Source organism: Ovis aries, chromosome 2, assembly GCF_016772045.2.
Source record: "Ovis aries strain OAR_USU_Benz2616 breed Rambouillet chromosome 2, ARS-UI_Ramb_v3.0, whole genome shotgun sequence".
Classification (NCBI taxonomy): Eukaryota; Metazoa; Chordata; class Mammalia; order Artiodactyla; family Bovidae; genus Ovis; species Ovis aries.
The window spans coordinates 203,986,182-204,005,680 of NC_056055.1; the positions used below are offsets into that span (position 1 = coordinate 203,986,182).

Here is a 19,499-nt window from a genome sequence, read left to right on the forward strand (position 1 = left end):
AGCACAATATGTTATGCTATAATTTATCAGATGAATTTACCTACATTAATAAAAGTGAAGTGCCAAAATTATTCTCTAAAAATTCAGTGGAGACTTAGTAACAAAATGCTAAGTGAATATCCTATAGAAACCAATACATTCGTGAGCCTTGCTGGAAACGGAATCTGTTTGTTTCTGGCAAATCCTATTCCCTTCTGTCCTAATAAACTCTGCAAGAGTTGCATTCTACTCATTTTGAATTAAGGCACTTATTATTCATTCATTATATTTTTAGTACTCAAACCTTGAATGAAAAGAAAGAAAGAGAAATGAAGAGAGAAAGAGGAAGAAAAGATGGAAAGAAGAGAGAGAAAGGAGGGAGGGAAAGAGATGACAACCGCAGTGCATCTTCAGTAAATAGCTCTTTAGTAACTGTCTATAAACTAACATATGCTTGGAATTTTTCAATAACTCTTGAGTAATAAAGTTGTGTACACCTTCTGAATCAGTATCCTTTCCTGAGATTTTTTTTTCCTGTAGTAACTTTCAAGCAGAGCAGAATGATATGAAATAATATTTCATTTTGATATTTCATATTTACAAATATTTATTTGTAACATCATCTCCAAAAACTAAAAAGAAATGACTTGATAGTTCAGATAATGATGTCCTCCATCAAAAACATCTCTGTGAGAAATGATCCTTTAAGTCAGTGGGTTCCATACCTGGGGTTCTTAGACTCAGAAATATGTGAGGATAATAATACAGAGCTGCAAACTCTTTTCAAGATGGACTTTGCAGAAGTCTAATAGAAGTGGCACATAGCCTGTGCAAGCAAATTAAACGTGAACAAGTGGTCCTACTGGTCACCAGATACTGATTAAAGCTGAGTTCGAATTTCCATATGCCTTTGATAAACAAAATAGGAAAATGAGTTAAAGAAGTCCTTCAATCTGGTTTGGTAAACAAACTCTTTTTCAAAGCACAGGGGAAATAACTAGAATATCACCATAAAGATGATATCATGACAAATGTTTCTGATAAAATGTTACACTAGAGAAAAAAGATAAAAGGTAGTATTGCAGCTGTTACTATAACCATGTCAAATATGGTTCCATAACTGGAAGGTAGTATGAAGATATTGCAAGTGTAAAGGAATTCTAAGAATTTATTTCCCCAAAAATGTCTTTATAGTTGTCATGTTTTCAAGAGGAAAAAAATAGGAATTTTTGGCTTAGAGAACTGAGAAATAAAGTGGGTGAGAACTCTCTATGGGCAAATCTATGTCCATGCCCCTCTCCCTCCTCGGGGTGCCTCTTTCCCTTCTGTAACTGCTGCCAGAGAGCATATCAGAAGGGCCTTGATCAGTAGGTTCTAGCTGCACTCTACAAGCTAACATCCCTCATTAAGGCAGTAAGTTGTTCACAAGCGTTTGCCACCGTGGATGCCTTTGCTGACCATTGCCTCACTGCCATCTGAAAATACTGTGCAGTGAACAAACTACACTCATTGAATAGTAATTCAGTCCCACGTTTACTTGTCAAAGGCACACGCACTACGCCACCACGCAGCCTTGCTGGCCAGTAGATGTACAGTGCATGGACTAGCCATAGACATCTCAGGGGACTTCAAGCTGGGGAGTGAACCCTGAAAGTGTCAGACACAAGAACATTTGCATTTTTACAAACTGAGAACTGAAAAGTCTTCTAAATCCCAAGGAATGAATGTTTACGGTAGGATTTCAGACGGCTGCAAGGAGGCCACTGGGGCATGAGGACGTTTAAAGATCCTCCGTTGGGCAGGAAGCCACGCTGGATGTGAGATGTCAGCATACTCACAGATGGTGGATCTGAGGTGTTTGTAAGGCTGGTACGGCTGGGACCACCAGAACTCCCGTTGCTTCCTGTGCAAAAACATATACACCGTTAGAAAAAAAAAGAAGAAGAAGAAGCCAGGTTAACCCAGGTGAGATAGACCCAGGACAGAAAGTTTTCTAGAATTCTGTTGCCTCCAACCAAGTGAACAAGTTTCCACCTCCAAAGTGTCAGTTGCTCAGTCAAGTCTGACTCTTTGCGACCCCATGGACTGTAACCCACCAGGCTCCTCTGTCCATGGAATTCTCCAGACAAGAATACTGGAGTGGATAGCCATTCCCTTCTCCAGGGGACCTTCCTGACCCAGGGGTCGAACCTAGGTCTCTTGCATTGCAGGCAGATTCTTCACCATCTGAGCCACCAGGGAAGCCTCCACACACATTGTCAAATACGTTCTCCAAATGTACAGTCTTTCTTATTTTGTCCTGCTTCATAGCATCTTCTCAGAGCCAAACTGAGTTAGAGTTAACACCTAGCCCATGACCCTAGTTCGCATGCCCAGGGCTTCAGCGTGTGAGCCCTGGCACCCCTGTCTCCGGTGTGTTAGCCTGCTCCAGCAGGTCTCAGAATATTCACCGCGTGTTCTGGTTTCCCTCCCAAGCTGTGAGGCTCTCCACAGTCCCTTTAGAGCCACATGGATTTCAACTCCTTCTGTTGCCCTTTATTTCTGCACTAATCCAATAAGCCTGTCATTTCTGTGTGCTCCTTGCAAGATCCCCACCAGAGCCTCCACACCACTCCCTGCTCTGAGACCATGAAGACTAATCTCATTAGGCCTTTATCCCTGTGTGTGTCCTCAGCCCCCAAATTCGGGTCATTCCTTATCCTCCGCACTTTAATCTCTGTTCCATCTACCACCCACCGCTCCCTGACACCCTTTCACACACCCTCTGGAACTGGTAGCAAAGCTTTAATGAAGCCTCTCACAACACTTTACCTTCTAGGAGCTTCCCTGATGGCTCAGATGGTAAAGAATCTGCCTGCAGTGCAGGAGACCTGGGTTCAATCCCTGGGTCAGGAAGATTCCCTGGAGAAGTATTCTTACCTGGAGAATTCCATGGACAGAGGAGCCTGGCAGGCTACAGTTCATGGGGGTCTCAAAGAGTCAGGCATGATTGAGTGACTAGTACTTGCACTTTCACTTCCACCTTCTTGCCCTCACTAAACCCAGGTCCCTGGAGGTCCCTGCTCCCCTTTCATCTCCTGCTCCCAGGTGTGTGTGGGTAACCAGCCCAGACTCGAGGGGGAGGGGAATCCTGATGCACAGCTTAGCTGACTTCGGTCGTGTCAACATTCCCACTGTGACTGATTTCCAGCTGCCACCCCTGATGTCACTGACCATGAGGAAGGGTACACATGGGCTCTGAGGGCCGGCTCCAGCATACCACGAGGCCCTCACCCCACAGGGCCTGGAGGTGGGGGTTCTCTGCCCTGTCATCTCCAAACCATTCTCCCTCTTCCCTAGAAGAGGCTCTCACTTTGCATACCCTCCTCCTGACTCTTCTGGAAGCCATTCTCAGATGATTCCTGCTCACTCCCATATTCTTAACACTGCTCCATCATAATTCATGATGATTTTATTTGGCACATTAATGCCTCTTCCAACACCCTGGCCTGTTGGTTCCTTGATCTCCTCTCTTCCAATGACCTTAGCTACTGCCTCCCACTGTCATCCCCTAGACCTTTCAGTTCCAAAAACTACAATCTCTATAATTTCGATTTCTAGCATCCCTTTCTTCTACCAGCAACTTCTGTCTTCCCACTCCAATAATCTATCAACCTCATAGGAACCTATAATCCACTGACCTGACTTCCTTTCCACTGATCCTACACTGTCACCTCCCTCCTTAACATAAATGTCACGATCCTTCATGAAAATACTCTCTTCTCCTTCTCTTGATTTACTGCTAAGTCTGACTCTCTGTCTAGTCTGGACCTGTCCTCCCAGGAAGCTGACCAAATTTATGTAAATTTGACTGTAAATTTATGAACTTGAAGCCTAAGTGGGCCCTTGATGCTGATGATACTGTATTTACCCAATCAATTTCTCCCCTGTTCTCATAGAAACTTTTCAAGCTTTCTCCTCTTTCCTTCCCAAAACCTTCCACCCACTTTACTCTCAGCTATGACATTGGTTGGTAAGAAAACAAGAGCAGATGGAAGAGACTTTGCATAAGCTCGCACCATATCCCTCATCCTCAGCTGTGCCCACACTCTGCACTCTCTACTACTGCGAGCACTGTGGGTAAACTCTTCAGAATCCTGTACAAGGCCAGCCCCTCTACTTACAGACTTCATCACCTCTCCATCTGCCTCCTCAAGGACTGATAACAGCAGCAATTCTCTCCTCTTTCTCCTGTATCAGAAAAGTTTCCCTCTCACTGGATTTCCCCCATTAGCATTATCTACCCCACCTGAAAACTCTCATACCACTCTACTTTCTCCTCTAGCTATTTGTCCACTGCTCTGCTCTGCCTTATACAAAATGTTGCAAAGACTTTTCCGTGCTCAGGTGTCAATGTCTTCAAATCCCCTTTTACTCAGATTTTGGCCCACCCCTCCACTGAAATTGCTTTTGTCAAGATCACCGATGACCTCCTTTGCTAAATCCAGTGGTCAATTCTCAGTCTCCACAGCAGTGGTGAACATAGTTGATCAGGACACTCTACCATCTCGATTTTCATCCTGTCTCATTGGCAATTCCTTCTCAGTCTCTTTTTCTAGCTCCATTTTCTTCTTTGTGATCTCTTAACATTGGCTGAGTCTTGGGCCTCTTATTCTATCTTCTTTCTATCTCTAATCACTTCCTTGGACTTCAGTAGCACCAAGGCGATGGTGATGAGTTGAGATTCAGAAACTGAGCTTTCAACTCAGCCTTGAAAGGTTAATAGAGGGAGTCAGAACTACCTGTTTAACTCTAGTTTCCCAAGTACTATTCTCTCTTTTCTAGTTGATATGATCATCCTGGTCCCTTTGGTATTTAAGATGTTTAGGGCATATTGACAAGTTGACATTTGGATTTACAGACCAGTGTGTGTTCATCTATCTGCTTGTCTCTCCTCTCATCTTAACTGCAGTAACACTGCTTATCTCCCTTGATTGCAAAAACCAGAGAAATGTTTTATTTCCTGACGACTTGTCTTGGGTCCAGGAATGATGACTTTTCTTACCTCTTCAGAAGTTGGTTAGAAGGGATTAGCCCAGCACAGGTACCAAGGTCAGAGATTTTCCGGGCCTGCCACCAGAGAGCATCATTCTGGTCCACAATCTGGAGGATGTCTCCCTTCTGGAAAGGCAGCCCGGCATCCATGCAAGGGATGGTGGGGTCCTCCTGGGGCCAGTACTCGATCATGGCACGAACATACACCTGATGGTGGGCACACGACGACATCGTCAGCAGAATCCTTACCTCCAGGTTGTTAAGACTTAAAATCATCTCTCTCACTCTTCTACCCACTGGTGCTATCTTTCCTCTCCATCTTCACCAAGAAGAAGAAATCCCTTCTTGAACTGAGTCTAAGAGCCATGAAAAAAAAAAAAAAGTGACTTTGGGAATAAAATCTTTTAGCTCTGAGAAGTCTCTGCTCAAATGTTCACCAGTCCTGACGTTACTTCTGAACTTCTCAATACCCCGTCTCCTCTTACTGTGTTCCTTTACTAATTTGCATCTCATGTCATCAGTGTTGAAAAATATGCAATGCAATATTGAACAAATGATCAACACATTACAGAGGATAGTAGTAAAATATAAAGTTTTGTGGGGTTTTTTTTTGCTGTTGTTGTGGAGGATTTACTGTGTGTGCGTCTGAAGGTTCAGTTAATTCTTACCGTCTTCTGGCTGTTAACAGGAGGGTCAGAAACTGGAACCACCTTGAACATGATTGTGCCACGAGACATGGCCTAGAAAATGTCAGAGGAGAGAATGGCAAATCTCAGACTTTACTGGGTTATCAGGGGTTGGCAGGTGAAAGTTAAAAGCAATGCGTGCAGGTCAAATGGTGACATCTCCCACAGGGGCTTTTACAAGGACTCAACAGCTAAATATCACCACCCAGAAATGGACATTAGAAGAACTTTAGCTTCATTTCTGTCCTGCTGTGGGGGGTCCAGGGTCCTGAGGCTGGACTCTCCTAGTACCCTCCACCTTGCTCTCATCAGGACACCACACTCAGCAAGCTCTTTTCCCCCCCAAGGCATGAGGAGGGAGAGGAACTCTTGATCTGACTTTCATTCCTCATGTCTCTGTCAGGAAGTCTTTCCTGAACACTTGTTTCTGTATCAGGCAGTCTCATCTGATGGGGAAGAAGATAAAGGGCTCCCAAGTCTTCTCGGGGGTTACTGACAAGCCTCTAAACTAATAGTGGAGGAGACAGAGAACCTCCTAGCTTGATAAGGGAGGTAGGAACACCCCCCTCCACCCACCCACCCCCCTTGAGACACACACCATGCCACACACTGGAGATCCAGAGATGAACAAGAAAGATCTCATTCTCACTCAGGAATCTCATGATCCCACTGTTGTGGTAACTCCACAGCTGGTACCAAAAGGACTGTGGTGGACACGTGTATCTGTGATTAACAGTCCTTTAAGCTCTTTTGGCAGTACATTTTAAACCACAAAGAATCTTGCATGAGTGAGTGAGTGAGTGAGTGAAGTCGCTCAGTCGTGTCCGACTCTTTGTGACCCCATGGACTGTAGCCTACCAGGCTCCTCTGGGATTTTCCAGGCAATAGTACTGGAGTGGATTGCCATTTCCTTCTCCAGGGGATCTTCCCAACCCAGGGACTGAACCCGGGTCTCCCGCATTGTAGACAGATGCTTTACCGTCTGAGCCCTTTGCAAAATATTTAGGTGCTTGATATACTCCTTACTGGGGGCTTCCCAGGTAGCGCTAGTAGTAAAGAACCCGCCTGCCAATGCAGGGGATGCAAGAGACTCAGGTTCAATCCTTGGGTTAGGAAGATCCCCTGGGAGAAGGAAATGGTAGTCCGCTCCAGTATTCTTACCTGGAGAATCCCCATGGACAGAGGAGCCTGGTGGGCTACAATCCATAGGGTTGCAGAGTCGGACACGACTGAAGTGACACTTACTCTTTATTATACTACTTCTCATCTCAGTCCCTAAGGCACATCTATGAAAATCTAGAGTTCCCACAAGAACCCAGTGTGAGAACCACTAGTACATGTAATATATAATAATCGACCTCAAGCCCCACAGCGGGGGTGTGCATGGGGAGAGGTGGGCAGGGCATGACGCTATGGCTATATTGACAGCTGAACAGTGACCCGGGCAATGGTTTGAAGGATGGGAATGAGAACTGAAAAGAAACCAAAAGCTCATATAATCAGGTCATAAATCCCCATCTCAACCACAAGGACTGGCAGGGCCAGCAAAGATGTCCCCCTCCCCATATGCTGCCCTCTGGGGACTTCTTTTCTACCTCAAAGCTGCCTCAAAGAAACTGCATAAAAATGTTAGGGGAGCAAGGGGTGGTTTGCTCAAGTTCAGACTCTCCTCCACAGTCTCACTCTGCCCACCCTGGGCTCAGTTTCCAGCAGAGCAACCCAGGTGATGAGGACCTGGGCCGTCTTCCTGAGGCTGAAAGAACAGCTTGGGAAGGGACATCTCCAGCAGGGTCCAGATCAACTGGGAAAAGAGAGCAGGTGAGGGGGACAAGATGCATAGAAACAGACAAGTTCTAGGGCCTGGAGAGAGTAGGCTGCTGGGAGGGACTCGAATCCCCCTCCAGTTATGGCACACACGCCAGGGGCTGGATGCAACATGGCAGTGAGTCATGGATAAGGCGAGGAGGAGACTGTTACCAGAATGTGGATCACTTGCTCAGGGTCCAGTCCTTCAACTGAAACTCCATTCACTTCCACCAGTTTGTCTCCGGCGTATAACAGCCCTAGGCAAACCGGAACACAAAACAAAGAGGGATGCCAAACAACTCGCAAAAATGGCGGTAGCCATCCCAACACTACTTAACAAACTCACTAACCTAAGCATGCTCTGACATCTTAAATTTTACTGTGAACTAATAGTAATAATAAAGCAAACTGGTTAGTTGTATTTACACCACCACCAAAGTACATGAGAATTGCATTTTTTCTACCTTTTCACCAACAGTGGGCATTAACTATAGGTGATATTTTTATTTTCGCTAATTGATGTTGTAAAATGGAACTGGAACATTGGTAAGAAGATAACACTAAAAATAAAGACGTCTATAATTTCCTTTGCTGTGCAAAAGCTTTTAAGTTTAATTAGGTCTCACTTATTTATTTTTTTATTTCCATTACTCTAGAAGGTGGGTCACAGAAGATATTGCTGTGATTTATGTCATCAAGTGTTCTACCTATGTTTTCCTCTAAGAGTTTTATAGTTTCTGGTCTTACATGTAGTTCTTTAATCCATTTTGAGTTTATCTTTGTGTATGGTATGAGGAAGTGTTCTAATTTCATTCTTTTACAGGTAGCTGTCCAGTTTTCCCAGCACCACTTAAATTTAAAAAATAAAAATAAAGATGTCACGGTCGTGAGTAAATGTTAGATGAAAAGGAAATGGGATGGGGGTATTCTTCAAAAGAGAAAGTGCAGAGAAACTTGGGGGTTAAGATTAAGCCTTGAGAATTATGAGGTAAGACAGTGGAGACAAGAAGCATCTTGAAAATTTCAAGAAAGCTATCTTCAACAACATCAAATGTGCTGCTGCTGCTAAGTCACTTCAGTCATGTCTGACTCTATGTGACCCCATAGACGGCAGCCCACCAGGCTCCCCCGTCCCTGGGATTCTCCAGGCAAGAACACTGGAGTGGGTGTAGAACTGAGGCTGAAGGGAGGGCCAGTGGACGTAGCACTAGGAAGTCTCTGGGTAATTTCTCTAAGAACGTTGGTGTACGAATTCCACACCAGGTTTCTGGGGTCATGAGCAGTGAGGACAAAGGACAGCAAGTACAGACCTGCTAGTTTCAGAAGCGCAGCGGTGAAAAGAAGGAAACTCGGCTCCCAGATAGAAAAGGCAAGCAGGGATGGTCTGAAGATGTGGAAGAGCTGTGCCTTTTAGAAAGCAGAAGGACCAAGTGGAGAGCGAAAGTTGGCAATAGAGAGAGAGGCAGGCCTAGACGTGAACCCTAACTCAAACTGTGAGACCTCAAGCAAGTTAGGTGGTTAATCTTTGTGGTCCTCATCTATACAGTGGCATGACGATACTCAGCTTGTTAGGTTTATGTGGGAATGTAAAGTGAAAGAAAATTAATTTAAAGCACAGAATGGAATTAATTTAAAGCATAGAATGGAGGGACACTTAGAAAATTACTTGCTGCTGCTGCTGCTGCTGGTGAGGAAGGGCATTGGGGTTGGTTTCTCTGGAATATTTCTGTCTTCCTTCTTAGTAACCAAGCAATGGAACTTATTAAAGGCTCAACCTCACACAGGAGACAGGGGTCCCCTGTCTCCCCGGTCATGCTTGCACGCCGCTGCTCCAGCTTACCACTCCTCTCGGCCAGCCCACCATGGATGACTCTGGCCACCAGGATGTCCCCTGTCATCTCGTGGCGCTTGATGGTAGCTCCCTAGGAAGAGAGCACAGTGGAACCCACTTTTTACCTAACCTGACCACTTTCCTGGGGGCTTCCCTCAAGGTCGTTCTGGTCTTTCAAACGAGGGAATTCATACCAACAAGGGTCAAACATGGAGAAGGAGATGACAACCCGCTCCAGTATTCTTGCCTGGAGAATTCTGTGGACAGAGGCACCTACAGGCGGGCTACAGTCCATAGCGTCTCAAAGAGTCAGACACGACTGAGTGACTATCACTCACTCACGCTCAGGGCCATATGTATACCGTGTCATCAAAAAGGAAAGGCCATTTTGCTCAGTCTGCCAAAGTCTCTATCCAACCACATAGACATCAAATAATGTTCAGATCTTTCCAGAGATAAACAGAACTTCCACGATTCCAACCTAATCAAAGGAAATACACTTAGAAAATTACTTGCTGCTGCTGCTGCTGCTGTTGCTAAGTCGCTTCAGTCGTGTCCGACTCTGTGCGACCGCATAGATGGCAGCCCACCAGGCTCCGCCATCCCTGGGATTCTCCAGGCAAGAACACTGGAGTGGGTTGCCATTTCCTTCTCCAATGCATGACTTAGCTTCCCCTTAACAGAGGGAAAAACTTAGGCAAATACATTAGAACTAGGTGAAATATATGTACATGTCACAGAGCCAAATAATAAAATAATTTCTTTTTTCTCATAGCTGTTAAAAAAGAAAAATACTAAGCAGAAATCTTTCCTGGTGAAAACATTACAACCTGTAAAGTGTTTGAAATCACAGGCAAAATTGATTAAGATATATTTTAGCCATTATCATGGATTCCCTCATGTTGCCTAAGTGCCTCACACTATAAGTGACCATAGACAAGAATATTGCCCAACAGTTATTTCAAGCGGCCTACCACACTAAATTTCGAGAATTCTAAGATGAAGCTCTGATCTCTGCTAGAATCATACGAGGAGAAAGTACAGCAGCACTGATTTTGACTGCTTTCCTCTGGCAGACTGAAGAGACAGAACAGACAAGCATTACAAAATTCTGCCGGCAACCATGCTTAGCTGGGATTAGGATTGCTATGATAAAGTCAGAAAGACAGGTAGGTCTTTCTGCAAATCAGCAGAAAAGGGGAAACACATAACCCTCACCAAAAGGGAGAATAATTTGTAGCTCAAATATATCCTTGATTGGGTGGGGGAAGTTAATAGTTGAATAAAGAGAAATTATTAGTTTAAATAACACATGCATAAGGAAAACTGCTAGTGGTTCTGTGTATGGCCTTTGAAATATTTTGCTTATTTTAAATTAAAGAAAATTTTTATTAAAAAAATATTGCCCAAGTAACTACTAGAGATAACTTAGCTCCCAATTAACCCTGGTGTAATCCTAAATGAAAAGATAGCAGTAAGAAGATTTCCTTACCAGGGGCTGCTGGTTCTTCACCAAGCAAACAATCCTCATTGCTTCCTCACTCTCAGGGATGTTGTCTGGCAGTGGGGGAAGAAGGGGCTCAAAGTCCTTCTGAGCTACCGTGTCATGGGCACTGAGCAAGGCCTGGAAACAGAGAAGGAAAAGGCAAATGAACCTCACGCATAGGATGCACCCACCTAGAAGATGCCGACTCAGTACTGTGAGAGACAAATAACCAACACGTACGTGCCAGGCACAGTTCTAAGTGTTTTACGTGGATTAACTCAATCGTCACAGTAACTCTGAGGCAGGTATACGTATACTTTTAACTTTTAAAATTTATTTTTATGTAATTTTAAAGTTTACTTTCCGTTTTCGGTTATTACAAAATAATGGCTCTATTCCCTGTTTGTACAGTACATCCCTGCAGCCTCTCTTACACACAGTAGTTGATACTTCCCACTCCCTCAGTCCTGTATTGCTCCTCCCCACTCACACTCTGCTGGTAGCTCCTAGCTTGTTCTCTGTATCTGTGAGTTTGCTCCTTTTGTTATATTAGATTGTTGTATTTTTTAGGTTCCCCATATAAGTGCTATTATACAGTATGTCTTTCTCTGTCCGACTTATTTCATTTAGCATAATTCTTTCAAAGTGTCCATCTGTGTTGCTGCAAAGAGCAAAATCTCATTCACTTTTACGGCTGAATGGTATTCCATTGTGTGTGTGTGTGTGTGTGTGTATGTGTGTGCGTGTGAGACGTCGTCTTTATCCATTTGTCTGTTGATGGACACTTACTTTGCTTTCATACCTTGGCAACTGTAAATAGTGCTGCTATGTATGTTGGAGTGCATGGATTTTTTTTCAAATTAGTGTTTTGGGGCGGTATATACCCAGGAGTGGAATTGCTGAGTCAGATGGTAGCGCTATTTTTAGTTTTATGAAAAACCTCCATACAGTTTTCCACAGGGGCTGCATTAATTTACTAGGGTTCCCTTTTCTACACATCTTCATGAGGCAAGTATATTTATTGTCCCCATGTTACAGATAAGGAGACAAGGCGCAGAGAGGGTAAGCAACACACAAATTATTCTTTCATTTCTGATAAAATGTATTCTGTCATGGTCTGATTTCCTGGAAACCCATGTAATCCATGATGCTCCGGTAGACTTGAACTACAAAATAGTTATTGTAATAGTTTCTCCAGGCAAGGTAGAATGAGAGGCAGTAATCAAAACATCTTGCTGGTTTAATTTGTCAATAACACCCAAGATCCCATGTGAAACAGGATGAGAAAAAGCGGTCCCCTGGTTTAGGGTACGATCAAATAGTTCTGGTATGTTAAAATTTCATTTCATGGGGTGGGGAAGTAGTCTTTCTACAACTCTGCCTGAGACTGGTGGACAGAACTCTGTTGGAACTCAGAGAAAATTCTGTAGGTTTAGCTTGTGAAATAAAACTTTTTGACTCAAAAATTCCATTGCTCCAGATGCAGATATTCTCCTAAAGTTCTAATTTGTTGATAAATTGGCCTCAAAACCTGTAAGGTAGGGTTCTGTTCTGCAATCCAATGTTCTTTATATACCCCCTCATAGAGCTATTCATTATTACACTGTTTTTTCCAAATACCTTCATGCACTTTATCTCTGAAACTTAAAATATTTCCCAGTTGGAAAGGATGTATGCTGCCTTAATTGTCCCCCAGAATTTTAGAGGAATGGTGGCTTTTCAGGGGCTAAACAAGATGCCATGGGAAATACTGAATGCCTCCATATAAATAGAGCCGGCTTGGCTCCATGACTGATGAGATTAAGTCGCCCATCAGTCAGATCTGAGTCCCATATCTTTTGGCATAATCTGTTGGTTACCCACATACAGTAAAAGAACATCTATTCAGAGAGCACATCTTTATTTCTTCTTCCCAACTCTGTCAATGTGCTCAATGGTTATACCTTGTCAATTTTAGCAAGCACTTGCCTTAAAGTGTGGAGCCTGGAGGATCTGTCTTAGCTCTTGGATCTCAGGGGACTTGGGGGTTTCACGTAGTATCTTCACTACCTAGTTGGTGGGAAAACATACATGTGAATTTTTAATAATCTTTATCACCTAGTTAACATCACTCAGGTTGGATAACAGGTATATTGACATGATATTTACCTAAAGAAAAGCTGTTACTAAAGCTTTCTTCTTCACCTTTAAAGTCAGGTGAAATTAGCATTTTTTCTTTATTCACTAAACTTCGTTACAGCAGGTAGAATCCAAGACTGGGGATAGATCTAAACCACAGTGCCCTTGTCCTGGCACCTCACAGACTTGGAAGAAGGACTAACTTAATTTTGTAAGATCAGATGTGCCAAGGCAATGTCCCTCAGTGCCTCTGAAGTGACTGTTTGCTCACATGAATGCTTTATGGGCAAGTTAAGGTATCTGAGTTCTCCAGGTACAGGCCCAGTTACTTGGAAAATCAAGTAGCTTTAATCCCATGGGATGTTCCATTTTTCAACTAAAAAATGAAATGATAATTTGTATTTTAAGGCTTTTATTTGATTAGTAATTGTAATGTTTGTTGCAACAAAAAAAAAGCGTTAGAATAAATTTGGATCCCTTTGCTTTGGTTTAAGTGTAGACCTGGCTTCTGATAGAACATAAGAGCTTTCAAGAATTTAACTCTGTAAATGCTCACTGGTCAAGCAACATCACATCCAGTCAAATGAAAACAAGAGGTTTAGCAAACTTCACCTCCACTCACTAGGGTTCAGTTCAGTTCAGTTCAGTTTAGTTCAGTCGCTCAGTCGTGTCCGACTCTTTGCGACCCCATGAACCTGTCCATCACCATCTCCCAGAGTTCACTCAGATTTACATCCATCGAGTCAGTGACGCCATCCAACCATCTCATCCTCTGTCGTCCCCTTCTCCTCCTGGCCCCAATCCCTCCCAGCACCAGAGTCTTTTCCAATGAGTCAACTCTTCGCATGAGGTGGCCAAAGTACTGGAGCTTCAGCTTCAGCATCATTCCTTCCAAAGAAATCCCAGGGCTGATCTCCTTCAGAATGGACTGGTTGGATAAAATCACACGTGTGTGTTTCCCCATGGATAGCTAAGAACAATTTGAGTTGTTGATTCCTGGAGTTTCAGCTGTAAGGTTTTTTTTTTTTTTTTTTCCTTTTTAAAAGTTTCTATTAATGTGGTGTGGACAATAAATAAAAATAAAATGGATTATATTTATACATCCAAATATTGGGCTTCCCTGGTGGCTCAGACGGTAAAGAATCCATTTGCAAGACGGAAGACCTGGGTTTGATCTCTGGGTGGGGAAGGAGGAGGGCATGGCAACTCCAGTATTCTTTCCTGGAGAATCCCCATGAACACAGGAGCCAGGCGGGCTATGGTACATGGGTTCGCAAAGAGTCAGACATGACTGAGTGATTTTCATTTTTCAGCAAATATGTATTGAACATTTACTATGTGCTAGGTATTGTTTTTTTGTTTGTTTGTTTTTAAATATGTATGTATTTATTTACTTGGTTGTGCTGGGTCTCAGTCGTAGCACTTGAAATCTTTGATTTTTTTCTGACATGCAGGGTCTAGTTCCCTGACCAGAGATTGAACCCTGGTCCCCTGCATTGGGAGGGCAGAGTCTTAGCCACTGGACCACCAGGGAAGTCCCTAGACACTGTTTTAAGTGATGTAAATACAGCTGTGAATAGGCAGACACAAACCCCCACACTCATAGAATTCACCTTTTTGTTAGGAGCCACAGATAATAAGTAAAATGTGTAAGTAAAAAAAATATAGTTTTATTTGATGATGAAAAGAATTAAGAAGAAAAATAAAACAAGGAAGGTGGATAGGGAGTGCTATGAGGGGATTGCAATTTTAGATGGGGTGACCAGAGAAAGTCTCTGTGAGAAGCTGACATTTCAGTGGAAACTGGAAGGAGATGAAGAAGCATATCATGTGGATATATAGGCAAGAGCATTACTGACGTAATAGCAAACACAAAGGGCCTGCGGCAGGAGCATGTCTAATTCAAACATCCACAAGTGGTTCATGAGGCTGAAGCAGAGTGAATAAGGGAGAGGGCGGTAAGTCAACATCAAAGAGAGGTAATGCTATGTTTGCCTATATAACTTTGATGTTTACTCTGAGATGAGAAGTTATAGGAAGAGTTTGAGCAGGGAAGTGACACATTCTGACTCATCTTTAATTCAGAATGTCTTAATGGCTGCCGTGACAGGAATAGATAGTTAGGGAGCAAGAGCAGAAGGAGACGACCAGGCAGGATGCTACATTGCAGTTATCCATGTAAGAGAAAATGATGGCTACACGCAGTGACACAGTAGAGGTGGCGCATTTCAACATATTTTGAAACCAGAGCTGAAGGACTAGGTGTGGGTATGAGAGAAAGAGAAAGTCAAAGGATCCCAAAGATGCTGGTTTAAGCAGCACAAAAACAAAAATTGTGCTCAGTCATGTCTGACTCTTTGCAACCCCTTGGACTGCAGACCACCAGGCTTCTCTGTCGATGGAATGTTTCCAGGCAAGAATACTGGAGAGGGTTGCATTTCCTACTCCAGACGATCTTCCCAACCAGGGATCGAACCTACAACTTTGTGCAGGAGGCTTCTTTACCACTAGCGCCACCCGGGAAGCTCCATGCAAGAACAAAAATAGATAGAAAAGGCTGGAGGAGGAGTAGCTTTGGGGTGGGGATGATCAGGAGCTCAGTTTGGGACCTGTTAAATTGGAGGGGTCCATTAAACAGTAAAATGGGCAGGAGACAGTGGATATAAGAGTATAATTTATCGGAGAAGTCCAGACTAGAGAAGTAAAATTGGAGATCATTAGTAGAAAAACATTACCCTGTTTTCATAGCATAACTGAGTCGAATTTTTAGGGAAAAAGAGAAATGGACACATTTCTCTAGAAAAGTGTTTTGTTTTAATTTGGGGAGGCAGGAGGCCAATTGTCTTTCTTCTTTTAAAGCTCAGTTAGAAGCAAGGATTAGATGCATAGTCACCAATTAAACATTTAGAGCATTTAAACTAGCACTATGAGTAAAATGCCAACATGTTAAAACTACTATTCTCTGGATGAAAAAAAGCACCTCACCTCGCAGGATAACGCCTGTGCATGGGGTGTGGCTGGAACGAGCTTCTTCTCTTTGAATTCCTGGAGGCTGTCATAAACCTGCAGAGGGGCAGCGAGGAGAGAATGAGGTACTGAGCAAAGGCTTGCCAAGGGGAGAAGCAGCCCGGGCAATGGTGCCAGCATGTGGGCAGCCTGTGTGCCAGCATGTGGGCAGCCTGTGTGCCAGCCTTTAATAAGGTTTGTTAGGTTGCCAGAACTTTTTCACCTTATAATTAGAAGCTTGTACCTTTTGACCAACATCTCCCCATTTCCTCCATCCCCCAGCTCCTGGCAACCACTAATCTCTCTGTTTCTATGAACTCCACATTTTTAGATTCCACCTACAAGTGAGACACTAATCTCTCTGTTTCTATGAGCTCCACATTTTTAGATTCCACATACAAGTGAGATGACATGGTATTTGTCTTTCTCTGACTTATTTCACTTAACATAATGCCTTGAGATCCACCCATGCTGTCCCCCGAAAGGAGGATTTCCTCCCTTTATGGGTGAATAATATTCCATTGGACGTCCCATTTCCGAGGATATAGTAAAATGAAATCACTATCTCAGAAACATATCTGCACCCCATGTTCATTGAGGCTTTATTCGTAATAGTCAAGGGCTCCCCAAGTGGCACTAGTGGTAAGAACTCACCTGCCAATGCAGGAGATATAAGAGACCTGGGTTCGATCCCTGGGTTGGGAAGATGCCCTGGAAAAGGAAATGGCAACCCACTCCAGGATTCTTGCCTGAAGAATCCCAGGATAGAGGAGCTTGGCAGGCTACAGCCTATGGGGTCACAAAGAGTTGGACATAACTGAGTAACTCAGCAGGTACACAAAAGCCAAAACATGGGAGAAAAAAATCTGTGTCCAACAATGGATAAAGAAATCAGGTATTTTAAAGCCAGTGCTGTGAGGAGTACTTCTGTGTTCACACTAAATACATTGACACCTCTTTTAAAAATATACTATTAATATGCACCATAGGCTGACCACATTTCGCAGTGAAGGAAACACATCCTCCAAAGATAACTTCAAAAGGATCTTTCTTGATAATAACATTTGTTTAGAAGAACAAAATTATAGTCAGATAGTAGACGCTATTGTATAGTGTGAAATTTCAGCCAACTTATAAAAGAAAGCCTCAGAGTAAGAAAAACTTAAGATACCTAAACACAGCTGTGGACATTTCATTTTCAAATTTATAAAAACAAAGAGGAATGATATTTTTAAAGCCTTTTTATTTGTCCTGAGTTGACCTCAAGGACAAGGGGTCGTGGACAGCTGCTTATAGGGTTGCCGATAGCCATTTTCGGTGGCTGCTTTGTGACCCTGGGGCCCCTGGAAGAGAGGAAGGTGGGGGCAGAAAAGAGAGGAGCTGCTCTCCTCAAGCAATTTCCTTCCTGCACTTGGGGTTGTGTAGGTCTTCCTTGAACTTTTTCCCTGTTGAGCTTTCCTGCCATGTGACAGGTGACGCTGCTGGATGAGCAGGTGCCGCTCCCAAGACCACGGCTTCAGAGCAGCGGTGCACTCACCTTGAGCAGAGCCTGCAGCCACGGGGAGTGGAGGAGGTCATACAGGAGACACACTCCGTTCACATCTCGGCTGTAGAACAGGTTCAGCTCCTGTAACACGAGCCTCAGGAGGTGCGAGATCCCTAGGAACAGGAGAGGGCAGAGATGGGGTGGCAGATGAGGGCAGAAAGAAGGGCAGGTGTAACGTGAAGGACAATTCAGACCATGAGGAGGCTCCAGGGGCTCAAAAGGAGAGGAGTGGACACTGCATTTAAAGCCGAAAGATCTACCTTCTGGCTCTATTATCACTGTGTGTGCTTCAGAAAACCGTCCAACTCTCTGGGAACTAGTTCCTTACAGAAAATGAGGGTATGTTTTCTTTGCTATAGAGTTCTTGCTAACATTAGATGAACTAATAGATCACAACATACAGATGAAAACTTTTATGAGAGCTGTATCGCTTTCCCCTCCCCAGTCCTAACAGCCTCTGGTTTATTCCAAAATTATATAGTTGTTTTCTGGATCCTTCAAAAATGCGGTCATCTGTATTTACCCTTTATGAAAATTCTTATTGAAAAACTCTCCCAGCAGGCTCTTGGAAAACACTTACTCATGTCTGTGTCTGCACTGGGTCTTAGTTGTGACATGCAGGCTCTTCCAGTTGCAGGTTGCAGAGTCTTTAGCTGCAGCATGTGAGAGTTCCCCGACTAGGGATCGAACCCAGGCCTCTTGCTTTGGGAGTGAGGAGTCTTAGCCACTGTAGCACCAGGGAAGTCTCTCCCAATAAATAGGCTTTTAATACAAACCTCAGGGTTCCACTATTAAAGGGACTGGACAGATTTTAGCAAATGCTTGTTTTTACAGGTGTTTTCAGAGAATCCTATTTGTTGCAATGGTATTCTGAATGTGAACAGGTTGCAAAATTCTAAATAGAAGTAAAACATTGTGGGATAGGAAAAAAAGAGATTCCTAATCTGCTATGCCGATTTCTTTCCTTTCTGCCTTAAAAACTGCTTGGACGTATCACTAATAGATGCAACAGGACACTTCAGAGTGTATAACAAGTTCCATATAGAAATCAGAATAAATCTATCAGAATTTCTGCCCCTAAATTGGATCACATTGTTAGAGTGACATTGAAAGGTCTTTCTGGTCTAGAAAAGGAACTTGGCACCACATACCATTCTCTGGATTAGTTCTTGTAGAGAGCTTCTCATCCTTCTTGTCTTTTTCGTCTGGAAGATCTGATCCTTTGTCTGACTGTATCATCCTCCTTGCCCAAGATTTCAGACGGGATTCAGAGCTAGGGAACAGATCAATAAACAGCACACAGCTCATTCAGTCACGCTGGCCCCACAGCCCTTGGACTCCGTGCTACATATACACCAGGATCCACATCAGGTAAAATGATCCTGCCCAGTGGTACTTCCTCTCTAAATTCACCACCACCAGCTGTGTGGACAGGATAACTCACAAAGCATTCCTTCTATCCCTTCTTTTTTTATTTTCATATATTTTTAAATAAATACTTTGATACTTTATTTTTTAATGTGTTAATTTATTTATTTGGCTGTGCTGGGTCTTAGTTGCAGCATGTGGGATCTAGTTCCCTAACCAGGGATTGAACCTGGGTCACCTGCATTGGGAGCATGGAGGCTTAGCCAGTGGACCACCAGGGAAGGCCCTGTTCCCCTCTTTTTTTAAACAAGTGACCAAGCTATATCTGTTTATTTTCCACCTCTTTGTCTTGTTGATTTTACTGCTGTTCTGAGCTTGGAAGGGCCTTCTCTGGCCTGACTCCATCTAGCCTCTCCATCTGGCCCTGTTCCCTCTCATCGCAACAATGGCACTGGTCACAGCTGCAAAAGTTATGGATTGCTGCTGAAAATACCATTAGAGTTTATTTCATATATTGCTATACGTAGGTTTAAAGAAACCCCAAACAGTAGTAGCTGAACAGAGTAGCTCATATCTTGCTCATGTAAGAGGCCAGAGGCAGAGCCAACCCAGGGCTAGTAGGGCTGCCCCACTCCTGAA

At 43.5% G+C, this 19,499-nt stretch overlaps 1 protein-coding gene across 1 annotated transcript in view; it reads right to left on the reverse strand.

The window, feature by feature from the left end:
- Positions 1-18,731, reverse strand: part of MPP4 (MAGUK p55 scaffold protein 4) — a 37,930-nt gene extending 19,199 nt beyond the window's left edge. Inside the window, exons 1-10 of the mRNA XM_004004829.6 lie at positions 18,644-18,731; positions 17,484-17,605; positions 15,926-16,003; positions 12,791-12,871; positions 10,829-10,960; positions 9,346-9,427; positions 7,677-7,762; positions 5,682-5,753; positions 5,024-5,220; positions 1,818-1,882 (exon numbers count right to left, since the gene is read on the reverse strand). Of these exons, the coding sequence (XP_004004878.3) occupies positions 1,818-1,882; positions 5,024-5,220; positions 5,682-5,753; positions 7,677-7,762; positions 9,346-9,427; positions 10,829-10,960; positions 12,791-12,871; positions 15,926-16,003; positions 17,484-17,605; positions 18,644-18,731 (1,003 nt within the window). The remainder of the gene's footprint in view (positions 1-1,817; positions 1,883-5,023; positions 5,221-5,681; positions 5,754-7,676; positions 7,763-9,345; positions 9,428-10,828; positions 10,961-12,790; positions 12,872-15,925; positions 16,004-17,483; positions 17,606-18,643) is intronic.
- Positions 18,732-19,499: the final 768 nt, after the last annotated feature.